This window comes from Lampetra fluviatilis, chromosome 18 (assembly GCF_964198595.1).
Source record: "Lampetra fluviatilis chromosome 18, kcLamFluv1.1, whole genome shotgun sequence".
Lineage (NCBI taxonomy): Eukaryota > Metazoa > Chordata > Hyperoartia > Petromyzontiformes > Petromyzontidae > Lampetra > Lampetra fluviatilis.
In genome coordinates, this window is record NC_136292.1 from 6199014 (window position 1) to 6216927 (window position 17914).

Sequence of the window (17914 nt, forward strand, 5' to 3'; positions counted from 1 at the left end):
GGGGCAGCAGAGGGCAGTACAGCAAAAGCAATTGGTTGTACTCGACGATGCTCCCATAGTAGTGAAATACTGTCAAATAACCAACACAATCCGCACGGCATGTAGAGGTCTACATCCAGCAGTGGAGATGATAAACAGGCTGATGAGGCTGGTTGTAATTAATTCTCGAAATGTAAATGTTGTGGGTTTATTCTCCATCACACCGGTGTGCTGAACTACGACCGATTTGTTTAACACGTAGTAGGCTTTCACGACCAATATTATTCATAATAAAGGTTTTTGGATTAGATCGCGTTATTTATAAATGTGTCGTAACCCTCCACCACCCGACATGGCCAATCAGTAACAAATGTGTCACGTTGACAAAAGACAAATAGTTCACTACTTTAGCACATGATTGGGTAGAGTGTTTGGTTCAGTTATTAAATAAGACACATGACAACTAATTACTAATCTACAACTGATTACTAATCATAGCAATTAACTGATTACTAATATATTATATAATTACAATACCCACCACTCTCCGCCTCTGATCTCTGAATCTGATTGGGTTAGATGATGACGTCACCCTGCTGCTGTTCTATTTAAGACCGGGAGCAAGTGGAGGGCTTCACTATTCTGGCAAATTGTCCGATGATGCTGGATGTAATTACCAGCGAAACGTCGTACTCAAAAATTGTAATTGATGTGGATTCACTCTTGAACACACCGGTGGGCTAAAGTAGTGAACTATTTGTCTTTTGTCAACGTGACACATTTTTTACTGATTGGCCGAGTCGGGTGGTGGAGGGTTGCGACGCATTTATACATAACGCGATCTAACCCAAAAACCTTTATTACAGTAACGATTTGCCACGTTTTATTTACGTGACAAACCTTAGTAATTGGCAGTGTCGAGTGGTGGCGGGTTTAACGACACATTTATATTTACGCGATCTAACCCAAAAAAAACTATATCATGGAAAATGGATGCCCACTCGCAGCGTTCTCTGCAATCAAAATTCAAAGAGTTAAACAAAGGGGGCCTTTGTCCTGCAGGCGCCATTCTTCGGGCCCTTGTTTGACGGCGCCATCGTGGATGGGAAGATTCTGCCGGTGCTGGTGCGAGCGACAGCCCTCAACGCCAGCCGCGCCCTCAAGACTCTCATCCCGCTCTACCAAAGCTTGTATCCTCCTTCATGAAGACCACTCGCGGGTCACTTGCCTCCGGCCGCCCCCCCCCCCCCACCATCCGTGTGCCACCTCTGGCGGTGGAGGTCAAATGTTCGTCCGGCGGGGGAGCCGTGATGGCATCGCCGTGACGGCTCCCCCGTGACGTCGTCGAAGCGTCCACGGTTCTTGTCAAACGCACGCCGGTTTGAGCCGTAGGGATAGGGGCGCCACTGTGGCAAGATGTTAAATACCTCGCCTGGTATGCAAGAGGTTGTGGGTTCGATCCCGACCCTGACGCCAGTATATTTGGAGTTTGCGTGCTGTCCCTGTGGTCGCGTGGATTCTTTCTCCAAATCCTCTGTTTTTTTTCCTCCACATTTAGAAACACACGTTTAGAGTATTTGGCCGCTATTTAATTTCCACGCGATAGGCCACTTCGTTGAGCTATCATTTGTGGCCAGGTCGCTTCTGAAAAAGAGCTGCCATAGCTCAGTGGGCCTTACCTGGAAAAATAAAAATAGTTGATATTAGATGCCCGAGTGAGGCCCTTTCACAGGTGGTGGGGAGCAGAGTTTTAGGGAAACATGGCAACAGGGCAGCAGATACCATCCGTGATGGTGATGCCAGGCACTTGGAGGCACCGCACATTCACAGAGGGCGATAGCGAGGCGTAGAATCGGAATCCCTTTGCACATTTGCAAAGGAGGGGGGCAGCCCTGATAGCAGCATCGATCACAAGAAGCACATTAGCAGAATAATGTTTTTTTCTCGTGCCGTATCTCTTCGCATTTGCTACTACGTATGTACTTATTGTATCTTGAGCTTCTTTCGCACCGTACGTAGCCAACAGCGCTAAACGCATTCGCCGCACGTGCACGCCGCCGCGAAAGCTCCTTAGTGCCGTCACTGCAGCTACGAGGAGCGGGCCCGGTACCTGGACTCGATCGTGCAGCACCACCGCGACCAGACGTGCTTCGAGGACTTTGCCTTCCAGCTCGTGTGTCCGGCTCCGTCGCGGCCCCTGCCAACTGAGCATGGTGAGAGACACGCAGAACGCGCGTGACGGCGTTTACACCGCCCACGCGCCACCCCCCGTGTCCCCTGTGAAGTTTGGGAGCGTTTGTTCCGCGGTGTGCATTTTAACCCCGGCACGTGCAGTGAAACGTCGGGACAACGGCGCCCCCCGGCGCAACCCCAAAAACACGTCGGTGGCCAGGGGAGCCGGGCGGCACAACCGCCGTGAAAATCTACGCGACGGTATTTTTGGCTTTGTCTAGACCTGGGGTGGGGAACCTTTTTTCTGCCAAGGGCCATTTGGATATTTATAACATCATTCGCGGGCCATACAAAATTATCAGCTTAAAAATTAGCCTGTTATATTTGGTCAACACATTTAATTAACTCACCCCTATTGTGATGGCAGGAACTGCTTCTATTTGGCGAGGCATGTGATGTTAGCTGGCATTGAGGATGTTGCTACTCGCAACTGCTTTTCCAGGTTTGCTCCGAGATTTATTGAATTTCGAGTCCCGCCTGTGGTTGCCTTGGCAGGGCCAGACCAAATGATTTCGCGGACCTTATACGGCCCGCGGGCCGGACATTCCCCACCCCTGGTCTAAACCGACGTTTGCGCCGTTATTAAAATAGACAATGGGGGTGGGTGTTGGGTAAGAAGTTGCTCTGAGTTAAAATCAGCCGAGTGCCACTTAAGCGACGGCCCCAGAGATCGGCTGTCCCCATGCACTTGAGCTTCGTTCTGGGGATGCAGAGGAGACGTCTGCCCCATGCCGAGTCCGTGCCCGTGTGGGATGGGCACACGCCGCGTGTAGATGGAGCGTGTGGCGTAAGGAAACAGCGCCAGCCGATGGTGGCGATGAACGTGCTGCAACGGCGGTTTGCCGCTCGATGTACATCGAGGCACAATGACTCTTAATTGGTTGGGACGGGATGTCAGCGTGCCTGCATTTTCACACGTGTTCTTTATTTTTAATTGCTTGAATTAGCAATGGGAAGAGAGATTCTCATTCTTCACGTAGCCGGATTAGGTTAAAGTCTTGATGAGAATAATGTCTTAAAGAAAATATTACATCTTCACTCTTTGGTTTACAATGCCAGCGTTTTATTGTTTAAGCTACGAAAGCCGTAGACGAGTGGAGACGAGAAGAGTTAGCTCCAAGTTCGCTGGTTCCTTAAGGGTGCTACGGCAGTCGTGAACTTTGCGGGGTCACGGGGGTAAGGGGGAGTTGTTGTCAAGCCACGTGAATGAGAATTATTGAAGTTGGAAAAGGTATAATGGCTCTTTGGTTTTTTCGGTAAAGTCACGTAGGTGAAAATAAAAAGAATAAAAATAAAAATGAAAATAACACAATTAAATCACGACTTTTCGGGCACAACACAAGCGTCCATCATCAGGTGGGGACAACCAACCGCGAAAACAGTTGCTGAGGTAGGTATGGATCCTTGCAGTCACGAAAACTTCAAATCTAGAAGGTATAATGGATGAAAGTTCCCATTCTGTACGCGTCGCAGGAAGTACTCGGCAATCATTGAGCTCGAGTTGATGTAATTGAGCAGTTTAACACGTAGGCTTTCGCGACCAATATTGATAATAAAGGTTTTTTTGAGTTAGATCGCGTTATTTATAAGTGTGTCGTAACCCTCCACCACCCGACACGGCTAAACAGTAAAAAAGTGTCACGTTGACAAAAGACAAATAGTTCACTACTTTAGCCCACCGGTGTGTTGAAGAGTGAATCAACATCATTTACAATTTTTGAGTACGACGTTTCGCTAGTAATTACATCCAGCATCATCGGGCAAATTGCAGTTTGGGTTTTTTCATGAGCTCTGTATTTAACGGCACAGGTCTGTGTGTCTGTGCGTCTTTGTTTACACTTCCCTCATAGGTGCTGGCAAACAGCACTTACCCCAAAAGTATGTTAAGGCTTTTTGGGGGATTTTTGTGTCTGTGTGTTTACACTTCGAAGACAAAGATCCCCCATATAGCCTTCACACACTTTTGGGGGCAAGTGCTGTTCGCAAGCAGCACCCATGAAGGCCTCCTCGAAGGCTGGCACAGCACACGAGGGGGTGATGGCCAGCACCACACCCGGCCACCTTTGTCTGTGTTCACACTTCCCCAAATGTGTACCCACACGTGTGTTGACAGTTCATTGTTGTATTTTCAGGCATGCATTGTTTTCCATTTGTGAAAAGAATATATATATCGTTCTCCAAATTGTGTGTTTGCTAACTTTTATACAATCTCTCTGAATGGTGTTCGTAAAAAAATTATGGCTGTGACAGTTTGTAAAGTTAAATAAAAAATTAAAATACGCCCGAATTGTCATGGCGGTTTGACGCGAGGGCTTTACATTCGGCATTTTAAGTTGTCAACGTGGAATTTCTTAGTGAAATCGCAGCCCTAATTAAAGCGTGTGTTTTGTTTTGATCTCAAATCCCTCGTAGGTAGCCTTACTCTTTGATTACGCTTTTTATTTCTTCCCACTTTAGATCATTTTGCTTAAAATACTGAGTACCCCAAGGTAAGATCTTTGTTCGGTGGTCAATCAACACTAAACCTCTTAACTCCATTAACCGGTCAACGCCTCTTTAACCCCCCCCCCCCCTCTTCATCATTCATCCGTCTTTACCGCGGCGGTTCTCTGTGAGGGGCCCCTGTCATTTGGTTTTTTTGATCGTAACCGCCGCCGACGTGCGCGTGTCTCCGATCTGGGAGCCGCCGCGTAAAGATGTGTGTTGGCATAACCCCCCCGCTAACTGCGCTAACTAACAGCACTAACTAACCGCACGACCAACCGCGTCGCCTTCTCACGCCCGCACTCGTCTTGTGAGCCCCGAGCCCCGGGGGGTTGGAGAACCGCGCGAGCGTTGGCCGGCATGGCGGCGCTCGCGCTCTCCCTGCGCTCGCTTCGCTGGCGCTCAATGGGCTCGTCCGAGCACTCGCCCCCCCCCCTTGCCCCCTGTTCCCCCTCCATCCGCGCCACCCCCACGTCACGTCCCGACCGCCGGACGAGGCCGCGTCTGCGCGACGACGAAGCGCGCCTCTTCTTGGGGTTGGGTGGCTGCCGCGGACTGGGAGGAGTGGGGGAGGCGGCGGGGTTCTGGGTTTCTCGCTGCGGCGATCCCTTCCCGTGGTGTCCGCTGTCTTGTCTTTCGAAGCATCGTTTGACGACCTTGCATGTTTTATTTTTTACTCACCGCTGAATGTCACATTTCATTCTTCACCCTCGGAGCCTTCGTTCGCGAGCGGAAGGGAGCGGCGGCGGCGGTCGGCGGGCCGTGTGGCGGCTCTCGGAGCGTGAAGCGTTTTTTGCGCCGCGTGCCGTTCGGGGCGACGTCCGACGTTTCGCTCCGAGCGCCGGCGGCTCCTCCTGCAGGGGACGTCGTGCCGAACGGCGTGCGTGGCACAACCCCCGTAAACGCGTCGGGAGAGCTCCACGGCACAACCGCGATGACCGTACGCCGTGGGTAACCTGGTGTCATGCGTTATGAATGACGATGCCTTAATAAGCGCAATGGCATGCAGTGATAACGTGTGTTCCGTAACTTAGGCAATCAATAATGCCCTGCGTTCGGAAAGTGAGGAGACCTAGAGTAAGTTGCAGTTCTCAGCTACTTGAAACACACCATTGTTATTATGGCAGCCCTAATGTGCATTTGAGATGTATTTTCTACGTGAGAGTGTCTGTGTGTAGGGAGTGTAGCAACACCATTGATAGCGATTATCTGAACCCGTCCTAGGCATCTCCTAGGTCGACTCGGCCTCAAACGAGTACCTGGTGCGGTGTGTTAACATCGCCACTAGGGTAGACAAAGGCAACCGGGCGTGGTGCTGGCCACCCACTCCCTCGTGTGCCGTGCCCACCTTTATAGGTGCTCGCTCACAGCACTCGCCCCAACAGTCTGTTAAGGCTATCCGGGGATCTTTGTCTTTGGGGAGGGGTAGTGCAACGGTTCGCGTGCTGCGCTATGAACCTGGCAGCCCGAGTGACGATTATCTCAACCGGTCCTGGGCCTCCCCTAGGTCGACTCTGCCTCAAATGAGTACCTGGTGTGACATGTCACCATCGCCACTGTGCTGTCATAGGGCGGCCGGGCTTGTGTTGCTGGCCACCCACCCCCTTCGTGTGCCGTTCCGGCCTTCGTAGGTGCTCGCTTAACTGCACTTTCCCCGACAATCTGTTAAGGCTACACGGGGGATCTTTGTGTGTGTGTGTCTGCAAGTCCGGCCGCCAGGCTTCCTACACCTCGTTACCACTTTGTCACGAGCGGCCTGTAAAGCGCAGGTGGCTGCTCCTTGCAGAATCGCCGCCGCAAGCGGAAGGCCCAAGCGCGACCGCAGCGACCGTAGCGGACTCCGTGTCTCCTCTGTCGGCACGCTCCGCCCGAAGCCGCGTCTCGGTCAAGCTCCGTCGAGCGTCCGGCTCCTCCAACAAGGCAACGTAGTGGGAGGGTTCGACGGGGGAGGGAGCGGGGGGGCGAAGGAGGGGGTGGACGACTGCCCCCCCCCTACCCCCCACCGCGATGCTCTCCTTGGCACAACCCTGAAGCTGCCACACCTCCTTTCTCCCAACCTATGCACTCCGCACACCCGACAACTCTCCTCGCTTGCCGAACGCCACCACCCACGACCACCCCCGGTGCCCGAGTCGTGCGTACGCGAAGGGGCAACCTGCTGGCACTCGGTTCACCTCCCCCCCCCCCTTCAAACCCCCAACCCCGCAGGACTGCTGGTCACAAACACTGTCCGCCAACCGATGCCAGGGGGCAGGCGGGGCGACGAAGTTTCCGTTAGCGGGCGTTGTAACCGAAGGTGGCTGTGCGCACACTCTGTCGGCCCGCAAGGCGCGAGCGACGTCGTCGGGTGTGTATAGGCGGGTACTATACGGTACGGTTCGTGCCGCGCACGTACCCAAGCGCTCGCTCCGCGGTCGCCGGAAGTAGGCGCCTCTCGGTACGCTTGCAAGAGACGCAGGTTAACTTATTGTTAAGCGGGAACCGTACGACGTCTGCCTCAAAGATCATGTCAAAGATGAGATCAAAGTCGTGGACGAGTGGACGGGCTCGCACTGCCCACGTTGAGATTGGAATTACGCGAGCGGCAGGAGGACGGGCGGCATGCTTGCGCATCACCTATGGCCATAGCGCGACAGACTCGCTTTGCAGACTCGCACGTTAGGAGACTAAAATCAAATACTTGCCGAATACTGTACGTAGGTCTGCGTAAACGAATTTTTTTTTTTAGCGTGGCACGCTTATTTTTTGTTCTCCGTCTGGTTGTAAATGTCTATCCGGCACGTTTGTTTGACCGTGCTCTTAAAGACAAAGAATAACGGTACAGGTTTTTTTGTTTGTTTGTTTAAAACGGACGATCCGGTACTTTGTTTTGTGTGTGTATGTGTGTATGGTGCAAAGGTGTATCAACCTGTGCGTCATTGTTCTCAAGATGCAATATTTATGTCAACTTGATTGAGTTCCGGGAGTTGCGCGTGTCTCTCTGTGCAGGAATCTAAAGCTGTCTGTATAAGGCATGAAGTAGTTACAGAATTCCGCTGTATAATGTACTGTATTTTATAATGTGTATTATATATAACAAAAAATATGAAGATATGTTAGCCCAACAACTGTACCATTTCTTCGTTATGTATTTTTATGTTATGTTTTTATGTTTTTTTTTCTTATATAAATAACTGGCCTTGTAAGCAGCACAAAAATATTCACTGTTTTTTTTTTCACCGCAAAACAAATCATTATTATTGTTGTTGTTGTTGTTCCAAAGTTCCTCAGCGGCTAACACAACGCGGCTGCTGCTGCTTGTTTGCAGTACGGCGGTACAAATGTTCACGTTTCGCCCAAAAGCTTTCATTATTATTTAAAAAAGATATATATATAATTGAATAAAAAGTGGATAATTTCTACAACAATACCATTTCATAAATTCGTGACAATGGGCAAATCATGCTGGCTTGTTATGTTTTTGCATCGATTTCTCCGTGTCCGTTTATTAAAACTTGCACTTGAACAGTTTTGTAAACGTTTTAGTAACTTTTGCCCGACTCCTTTAAATTTGAATGATAACAATAATGCATTGTCCCTCTTGTCTGTACACAATTAAAGTCGGACAAAACAACAACTCCGCGCTTGCCACGGAAGGTACTGACGGAGCGTGGTTCGCCGATGAGCGAAGGAACGGTCCGGTCGATCGATCTGCCTGCGTCGTCACCGTACCTGTCGGGTGTGCAGGCGGTGCGACTGCGCCGAAACCGCACGCCCCCCACCCCCTCTGCCGCCGCGCCCAACGCGTTGAGCGATGCGTCGCTGGCAACACGGCCTGCGCACGCGACGCCGGTAAAAACCCGATGCTTGCCAGGTCCCTCCACTGTGCGCGCGATGTCACCGCGCCCCGAATCACTGAATATATTTGCACTTATACTGATCGCACCGTTAATTATTGGCGGCCGAGCCTTAACGTGACAACACTCGTTGTTGGGTGGATTTTTTTTCCCTCTCTAAAAGGAAATGCACTGGTGGGTGTGTGTGCGCTACACAAGATTCGTGACTCTCATGGTGTGTGACACTCTCACCGGGATTATGTTTTTTGGCACCTGGGTAAAAAGGCTCTTGAGTTGTAAAATGTTCACCAGTTATCGGGGGTTCACGGTTCTTCTGGTCGCCGTCGTTGTTTTTCTAAGTTGTGTAGCGGATAAATTTGCCCATTATTCTGACATGGCATGATGATATACAGTGACTGCATGTGTAAATATCCTGACCATTACTACTGAACCCACTCGAGCATTTATTAAGGGATGGCTTGTATTTTGTAATCATAATTAATATGGGGGTGATGCCCTCTAATAAAAATGTTAAAACGTTTCAATTCTTCTTCTCAATGGTCATTGTCCTCCGTGTGGATAACTTCGCCCCCGCCATATGAACGTGGAGTTTCCACAGTTGGCTGTAAAAAGGTGATGAGTACCGATGCCTCTGCTCATGTAAGCAGGAAATGTTTGACTGCGCTTATTTACGCTCTCAAGAATGCAAAGTACTTTGTAAAAACACCGCTTGGGACCAAAGTGGACGTTGTATGTGTGTCGAACTTCTTAGGCACCGTGTGATAATCGGAAGTGTTAACTATCTCACCGGGTATACAGGAGGTCGTGGGTTCGATCCCGACCCTGACGCCTGCTGCTGTGTATTTGGAGTTTGCACATCTCTCTCCCCGTGGTCGCGTGGATTTTTCTGCGCGTCCTCCAGTTTTTCTTTCTACATTTAGAATCGTGCGTTAAGAGTATTTTCACGTGATAAGCCACTTCGTTGAGATCTCATTTGTGGGCAAGTCGCTTCTGAAAAGATGAGTTATTGCTCTCGGTCTTACCTGGTAAAATAAACGTAGTTTTTTTTTTAAATAGATGAGAGAGTTTGAAAGAAACGGGGTCCAAAGTGGACTTATGTATGTATGGTTAACTCATTTCGCACCGTATGTCGCTATATAATCAAGGGTGCGGGGGTAAGACAATGTTGCCCGTCCTACCAGATGACAAAGGTTTGAAAGAAACAGCGTTTATATTCTTTGGGTCTTTCAGTAAAGCCACGTAGATAGAAAAAATAAAAAAATTACATCTGAAACACGGTAGGACCAATACCTCAGGCGTGGCTGATCATTGTTTTAACGCTGTGGGCTCACGAAATAGATTTTTCCAAGACGAAGGTACTCTGCAAACCCACTGGCTATCAGCAAAGATTCGTTCATGAAGCCATCCAGATATATAAACACGGAAACAATTTCAACCGAGAAGATGGGTACAAACTGAGCAATCATTGGAAGGACGTTATTAACCAGGTTAAGTCAAAACTGGCTGTGGTACGAGTTATTTTCGACTCTGGTGTTACATTAACAGGTTAAATGCCTTTACATTAACAGGCTAAATGTCTCACTAACACAGCCACCATTGCTCGTTTTCTTTGATGGCGGTGGCTCTCCGATTTTACATTGACATGCTAATCTCTCACAATACAATGGCCACCCCTTACATTGACATGCTAATCTCTATTTAAAGCGTTCGTGACTGCAGGGATTCATCTTCTTGGTTCTTTCGGTAAAGTCACGTAGAAGGGAAGTAATAAAATAATAAAAAATAAAACATAATAAAATAATTATCACGACATGGTCTTCACCTGAGGACGGCTGCTTGCGTTGTGGCCGAAACGTCGTGAAAATTATTTTATTATGTTTTATTTTTATCATTTTATTACTTCCCTTCTACGTGACTTTACCGAAAGAACCAAGAAGATGCTAATCTCTCACAATACAAGGGCCACCCCCGCAGCTTCGTCGTCGTGGAGGTTGCCAAGCTTCTCCGATCTTTCATTTACATGCAAATTTCTTCTCTAGCCCCGCCCACTTCGCTTATGACCCTTGGGCTACGCCCATCTCAAACCTTTATAACATCCTGCCTCAGCAGCTCTCCCGCTATTTTTCCCCTGATGACGATTGCTTGCGTTGCGATCGAAACGTCGTGATTTTTTTTTCTATCTACGTGGCTTTACCGAAAGACCCAAATAATATCAATTCCTGCAGTCACGAAAGCTTTAAGTCAAAATTTTAAACAGCGTTTAGTCAATCCTGGCACATCGTGTTCGGTTAATGGACTCGTGACATTTTCAAGATAATTCCTTCCTTTTTGACTCGTATTTACAAATTTGTTTTTTAATTGCGTTTTGAATGTTGCACAGTGCGTGTATAATGCACTACATAGTTCACGTTTTAAGGTCTACGTCCAGGGTGACTAATGCAGCGCCGTTATCGCTAACTGCGGCGGCGATATTTCTCATCAATTACCGGCTGCAGCATTTAAGCACGTTAATAATTTGTTCTTCTGCCGCTGTGCATTATCGTCCAAATGCATTTCCAAAGCAATTTGGGTGTGTATTTTACACATTGACGAAAATTACGGCGGCCCACATTTGTCATTTGCAAGCACTTGATTATAATACCGAGGCTCCTGCTGCTGTTGAAGCCAGCATTCATTCGTAATACGGGCACGTGGTCTCGCTCTCTATCTCTCTGCCCGTGACAGTAATATGAGCTTGTTTATGGCTTTGTCTCATTTTGAGACACGAGATGGCCCAGTTTGACCCAAATATTATTTCAACTGCCGGACCTAACTTGCAAGGGGGTTAAAAGAAAAAAAATCCCAACCAGAATGGATTTAGTAAACATTGCCACTTACACATTTCAATCATTGCCTCTTCATTTTCCAGTTAGCGTGCATTTTAATCGTGTACTGCTCAAATGATAATAACGTACCAAGCCCCATTGTCAATCCACTGCTGGAAAAATACCCTTTTACATTCCATGTTGGTGATGGGTGGTGGTGGTGGGGGGGGTTCTTTGACCATATTTCACCAGTGAGCATTTGAGATTGGTCAAGGTGGGGGGCCCATAACCGGTTTGAGATTGGGTCACTGGATTCGCTTCACGGTGTGCTAACCATTACACTGCATTACCCCCGATATTAAAGTAAAGTGTTGTAAGTTTATCATGTCTATCGAGCAGTGAGTCCCGTGTCCCCGCAGGGTGACGGAGGTCACAGGGCCATTAGTGGCTCCTGCTGGGACCCCAAAATCCCTGAAACCGCCCATCCGCCCGGAGCCCCAATGGCACATGCGCCACGCTAGCTTCTGTGATCTCTTTGTCAGCACTGGGTGTACATGGACATATCTTTGCTCAATCCACTGCCAGGTGAGGGCTTCACCACGCCGTGAGGGTCACGGAGGTGGTGGGTTGAGGGGGGTTATTTGACCACGCTGGTCCGTGCGGGTTGGTGGAAGGCGTGGGCACAGATGCGGGAGCATGGAAGTAGAGTACAATGGACTTTGCTGCGCTGACTTCCGTGCAAGTCCTTGGACCTATAACAATGCGTGCGTGTGTGTGTGGGGAGCGGTTGCGTAGCATCTCGCACCCTGCGCTGCGAAACCGACGACCCGAGTTCGATTGCCGCTCACGGCCAACGACGGTGACGAATATGTCAACCGGTCCTGGGTCTCCCCTAAGTCGACTCAGCCTCAACGAGTACCTGGTGCGATGTGTAAACATCGCCACTAGGGAGACAAAGGCGGTCGGGCGTGGTGCTGTCCACCCACCCCGTCGTGTGCCGTGCCGGCCTTCATTGGTGCTCGCTAACGGCACTTGCCCCACCAGCTTTCTAAGGCTACACGGGGAATTTTTGTCTTTGGAGTTCACTCATTCACTATCCAGGCTCCAGCCTGATTAGCCTCCGAGATCTGATGAAATCGGACACTTACCGGGTGAGTTGTTCATTGTCTCTTTTATGAATACTGGATGGTATAATGTATTCAGACTGGTGGATGCTTATGTAATGTCCATTCATGTTAACAAAGCTACGTTGAGCCCAAGTAAACATTTGTTTCTGTATCCGCTCATATACTAAATTCAAGGTAGCCCAAAAGTCAGTACACGTCATATTTTAACAAAGCACAGGGTCATTTAATTTATTTTAACAAATGTCTAAACTGACTTCCATTAACAATGCATGCATGCGTTTGAAATGAATTTAGCACTTTTCTTAGAAAAATTACAGGTGTGTAATCATTGCACATTCATCAATTATGTTTCGTCTCAATTCATTCGGAAATATTAATCGGGCTTTGGAAATTTCATGTGAGAAGGAAGAAGAGAAATAGATAATAATGAAAAGAATGCCTTGAAGAATAAGAAATTAAATGGTTTCAATGCCAGTGTTTAAATAAATGAAATAACCCTATGCGTCCTGACGTTTTGGCCACCCTATGCATCAGAATCGGAATGAGAAGTGATGTTTCACCGAATTAAAAGCCCATTGAGCTAAGAATCTCCTTTTTCAACGGCGACTCGGCTGGCAGACGACAGAGCATTCGATATATACACAAATATAAAGGTCCCCCGTATAGCCTTAACAGACTGTAGGGGCAAGTGCTGTTAGCGAGCACCTATGAAGGCCAGAACGGTACACGAGGGGGTGGGTGGCCAGCACCACGCCCGACCGCTTTTGTCTCCCCAGTGGCGATGTTTACACACCGCACCGGGTACTCATTTTGAGTCTGAGGAGGCCCAGGACCGGTTTAGATAATCGTCACTGGTGTTGTCCTTGAGCGGGAATCGAACCCGGGTCGCCGGGTTCATAGCACAGCGCGCTAACCTCTCCCCACACACACACACTCACAAACCATGCCATGCCATATGTTTTTTTGTGCAATGAATTTGAAAGCGATGCAAGTTGAGGGGTGGTGGGTGGGGGGGAACGAAAAACGAAGAGGCGCTGGAGCAGTGGAACCCGCTCATTGTTATTAATTATCACGAATGTTTTGACATTTTCAGATCCACCCGACCTTCGTCTAAGCTACGAACACAAGCTCCGCAGAAGCCGTGTTTTAATTCATTTGCCTGCCCCATGACGTCCGTGTTAAACAAAAAAAGGGGTCTCGTTGCTGTAGTACCGTTGTCTCTCTCAGCATCTGCCGCTGCTGTTCTGTAAAGGTGGAGGGGGTTGGGGGTGTTGTACTAGATGCAGTCGTTAGTCCATTTTCCACATCGGACTTTACCAGACTCCCCTATTACGTTCAAACACACCACCTGTTTGCCCCCCCCCCCCCCCATAGCAGGTATTGTTTGTAATGCTATCATGTTGGTGTTTTGTTTGCGTGTTAAAGGGCCCTCCCACCTCCATTACGATTCTCGTTGCAGGGGCGAGGAGTGGGGGTGGGGGCTAGTTTTCTGACCATATTTCACCACGTTGGGGGTTTGTCAGGGCGATGCGGTGAAACCTGGCCACCGCATGACGTGTGGAGCTCGGATGTACGATACAACAACGGATCGTCCCCGTGCAGTTGTTTAGTGTCGCGTAAATACGAAGCAGTCGGAATAAAATTACCCATGAGGAAGGTGAGGGGGGGTCGAGTGCCGCGCGAGCGTGTGCGCGTGTGTGTGTGCGTGACCGTGTGTGAGCATGTGAGCGTGTGTGCATGTATGTGTGAACGTGTGTGTGTGTGAGCGTGTGTGAACGTGTGTGTGTGTGAGCGTGTTTTTTTTTTCCGGCAAAACAACCTCCTACCTCCTCGCGGTGCCGGACGGGCAACACTGTCGTGGGCAGTGCTGTGGGGGGAGGGCCAATGCCCATTGGCCCTCTCCCCTCATGGCGTCTGTGACCACCACAGTGGCTAAACGGGGGCTCTGGACGGGTGCGAGGGGCTGGTAACCCCTCCACCTTCAATTAACCACCACTAAACTACGAATTAAACATAAACCTGTAATTAATAAGCTTGTGCCGGAGGCCCCGGGGGGTCAGGCTTTTATGACGTCTCCTGGCCAAACCCCATTTGGCGGAGCCAGGAGATTGAATTTTAACCCTCTGGGCTCCTCCAGAAACAACGAAAAACCATTGCGGATGGCCACGTGGAATGTTCGAACGCTCACTGCGGAGGAGAGGCTGCCACTCCTCTGTCGGGAGCTGGACCGGTACCGCCTGGATCTCTGTGGCATTCAGGAGGTCCGGTGGACCGGTTCTGGCTCCTGCCACCATGAGGGATGGACAGTCCTCTACTCGGGGCAGGAGACTGCCAAACAACAGGGTGTGGCTCTTCTTCTGAACAAAAGAATGAAGGGGGCGTGGGAGCGTGGCGGTGAGGTGTGGGAAGCTGTAAGCCCCAGGATACTTTGGGCTCGCCTTCCCATCAACCAGAGGCGAGGAGTGGTGGTCGTGGTTACTTATGCCCCCACCGAAGACGAACATCCGTGGAGGGATGCAGGCAAAGCCGATGAGTCGGACGCTTTCTATGACCTCCTGTCACAGGTGCTGGCTAAAGTGGCCACTCGGGACAGAGTCATCTTGTTGGGTGACTTCAATGCCCGAGTTGGTCATGATGCTGGCACCTGGTCTGGAGTGATTGGAAGGCATGGGCCAGATCAGCTCAATAATAACGGTAGGAGGCTGCTAGATTTTTGTGCAGCCCATGGGCTTGTAATTACCAACACGCTCTTCCGGCATCGGCGCATCCACACAACATCATGGATGCATGCCGGGTCCAAGCAAGAACATCTGCTGGACTACATAGTGACGGACCAGCGGATGCGAGCCCATGTCCTTGACACCAGGACCTACCGTGGAGCTGATCTGCCCTCTGACCATCGACTAGTCATCTGTAAGATGCGCCTGCCATTCTTCCACTCCGGTGGTGGGTGTACACCCAGGATCCCATTCTAACCAAAAGTGGCCTGGTCTAAGTTAGCTGATGAAAGTTGCAAGCGAGAATTTCATCATCGCTTGCAGCTGGGGTTGGCATCGTCCCCCACTCCACCTGATGTCGAGGGTAAATGGGCGAGGTTTAAGACTGTGACTCATGCAGCTGCAATGGCTGCTTTGGGTACGCGGTCTAGACCTCCCCAGAAACCCTGGCTGACGGAGGAGGTGTTCAGGTTAATTGAGAAAAAGCGACAGGCCCACTCTCATCGCCTACAGCATCCCACGTCAGAGAATGAGGAGGTTTACCGCAGCCTTCGCTCGGAGGTTCGGAGAGCCGTAAGGCGCTGTAAGGATGGGTGGTGGTCGCGGGTTGCTGAGGAGATGGAGTCTGCCTCAGTGGCCCGCGATCACAAATCACTATTTAACTCCATCAAAAAAGTAACCTGCAGCACCACACCTATTACCATCATTAGAGGAAAAAACGGTGATCCAATCTCCGACCCCCAGGAACAGGTTTGCAGATTTGCTGAGCATTTCTGTGAGGTCCTGGGGGAGGGAAAATCTCTCAGCCAGGAAAACATCATGGCACAAAGTGGGGATAACCCTGCTGAGGCTGCGGTGCCTCAAATATTGGAAGAGGTCACCCCCTGTGAGTGGCTGGCTGAGGTACCAGCTGTTGAGGAAGTACTGAGGGCGATCCAGAGTCTGAGACCAGGGAAGGCACCGGGCAGAGATGATCTCCCAAGCGAAATGCTGAGGGAGGGTGGCGTTTGTGCACAGACTGCCCTACATGACATCATAACAACAGTCTGGACCACTGGACGGGTTCCGCAGGACTGGAAGGATGCCGTGGTGGTCCCCCTCTTTAAGAAGGGGGACCGTACCGACTGTAACAACTACAGGGGCATCTCACTCCTCAGTGTGCCGGGTAAGGTCCTGGCAAGGATTATTCAACATCGCCTTGCTAGGCACGCTGAGGAGAGGCTTGCGGAGCCCCAATGCGGTTTCAGGAAAGGGCGGTCCTGCACAGATGCCATATTTTCTGTCCGTCTGCTACAGCAGAGGTGTAGGGAATTCCAAAAAGACCTACATCTCTGCTTTATTGACCTGGTCAAGGCCTATGATACCATCAGTAGGACTGGGCTCTGGGTTGTTCTTCGTGCTTTCGGAGTCCCTGACCCTCTGCTCACGATCATTAAGGACCTTCATGATGGTGAGCGGGCCCGGGTAAAACTACGTGGCCGGGAGTCGGAGCCTTTCCCTGTACACCTTGGGGTGCGACAGGGATGTCCTCTGGCTCCCACATTATTTAACATCTATTTCGACTGCATAGTTCGTGAAGCCTTCAATAGCTGTACCGGGGGAATTACCATTTGGTACAGATATAATGGGAGGCTGATCGACGCCCGGGTGCGATCAAGGGATGGCTCCCTATTGGTCAACCACGTTATGTATGCCGATGATTTGGTAATAGCTGCTCATTCAGAAGAGGAGTTGGAGACGCTGCTGCTGAGACTGGAGCGTGCCACTAAGAGGTGGGGCCTTACCATCAGCCCCACCAAAACTAAGCACCTGCCTGGGTATGTTGTACCATCGGGCACTCCACCCCCACAACTCTCAATCGGTGATGGGGCAGTTGTGGAGAGAGTGGAGAGTTTCCCATACCTGGGCAGTGTGCTTATGACCGGCTCCAGTTTATCAGCAGAGGTCTCACTCCGAATCAGTCGAGCGGCAATATCTTTTCATCGGTTGCGTAACGCTGTGTGGAAGCTACCTGGTCTGTCGCTCCGCACGAAGCTTCAGGTCTTCTCGGCCACGGTCATTCCCTCCCTTCTCTACGCTTGCGAAACGTGGACCCCCCTAGTGGAGCATCTTCGCCGGTTGGAAACATTTAGGCTGGCCTGCCTACGATCCATCCTGGGTTTAACCAGGCTGGATTGTGTGAGGAGCTCACAAGTCCTAGAAAGATCTGGGCAAAGTCCCATCAGTGAGCTCCTCCGGCAGGCAAGGCTGCGTTGGCTGGGTCATGTAGCCCGCATGTCCAGCCACCGCATGCCTAAACAGCTTTTGTTCGGCCGGATCGAGGGGGCTAAACGGGCGCGGCACGGGCTAGAGAAGAGATGGAGTGATGTGGCACAGGAGGACGTGGAGCTGAGCGGACTTGCCGATGACTGGTACCAGCGGTGTCAAGATCGGCCTCAGTGGAGGAGGCTCGTGAAGGACGCTACTGGGCAGTTGGAGGCAGTCGCCCTCCAACAACAACGGAGGGCGGAGGAGCGACGCTCACAACAACGAGCGGAGCGCCGGGTGGCTAAAGCACAGCAAGTTGGCACAGTAGGGGGCACAGGTGGTGCTTCAGCCAGTCATCTCGGTCATCTCGGTCAGTCGACCCGTGGCACCTGGGTCTGCCCCGTGACCTCCTGCCAGCGGGCGTTCGACACTTCACGTGGCCTCAGGGTGCACATGGCCTGGCACAAGCGTCGTGGTGACGTCACCGC

At 50.5% G+C, this 17914-nt stretch overlaps 1 protein-coding gene across 5 annotated transcripts in view; it reads left to right on the forward strand.

Annotated features, from left to right (window-relative positions):
* Window positions 1–9105, forward strand: part of LOC144937130 (ral GTPase-activating protein subunit alpha-1-like) — a 74760-nt gene extending 65655 nt beyond the window's left edge. For 2 of the 5 annotated variants that reach the window (XM_078864417.1, XM_078864419.1), the window contains 3 exons: window positions 1042–1169; window positions 2068–2192; window positions 6482–9104. In XM_078864417.1, coding sequence (XP_078720543.1) covers window positions 1042–1169; window positions 2068–2192; window positions 6482–6624 — 396 coding nt within the window. In that variant the 3' untranslated portion in view covers window positions 6625–9104. Of the gene's footprint in view, window positions 1–1041; window positions 1170–2067; window positions 2193–2313; window positions 4053–4668; window positions 4701–6481 lie in introns of those variants that run through there. The other 3 variants (XM_078864421.1, XM_078864420.1, XM_078864418.1) reach the window with 3 other exon arrangements.
* The last annotated feature ends 8809 nt before the right edge of the window (window positions 9106–17914 follow it).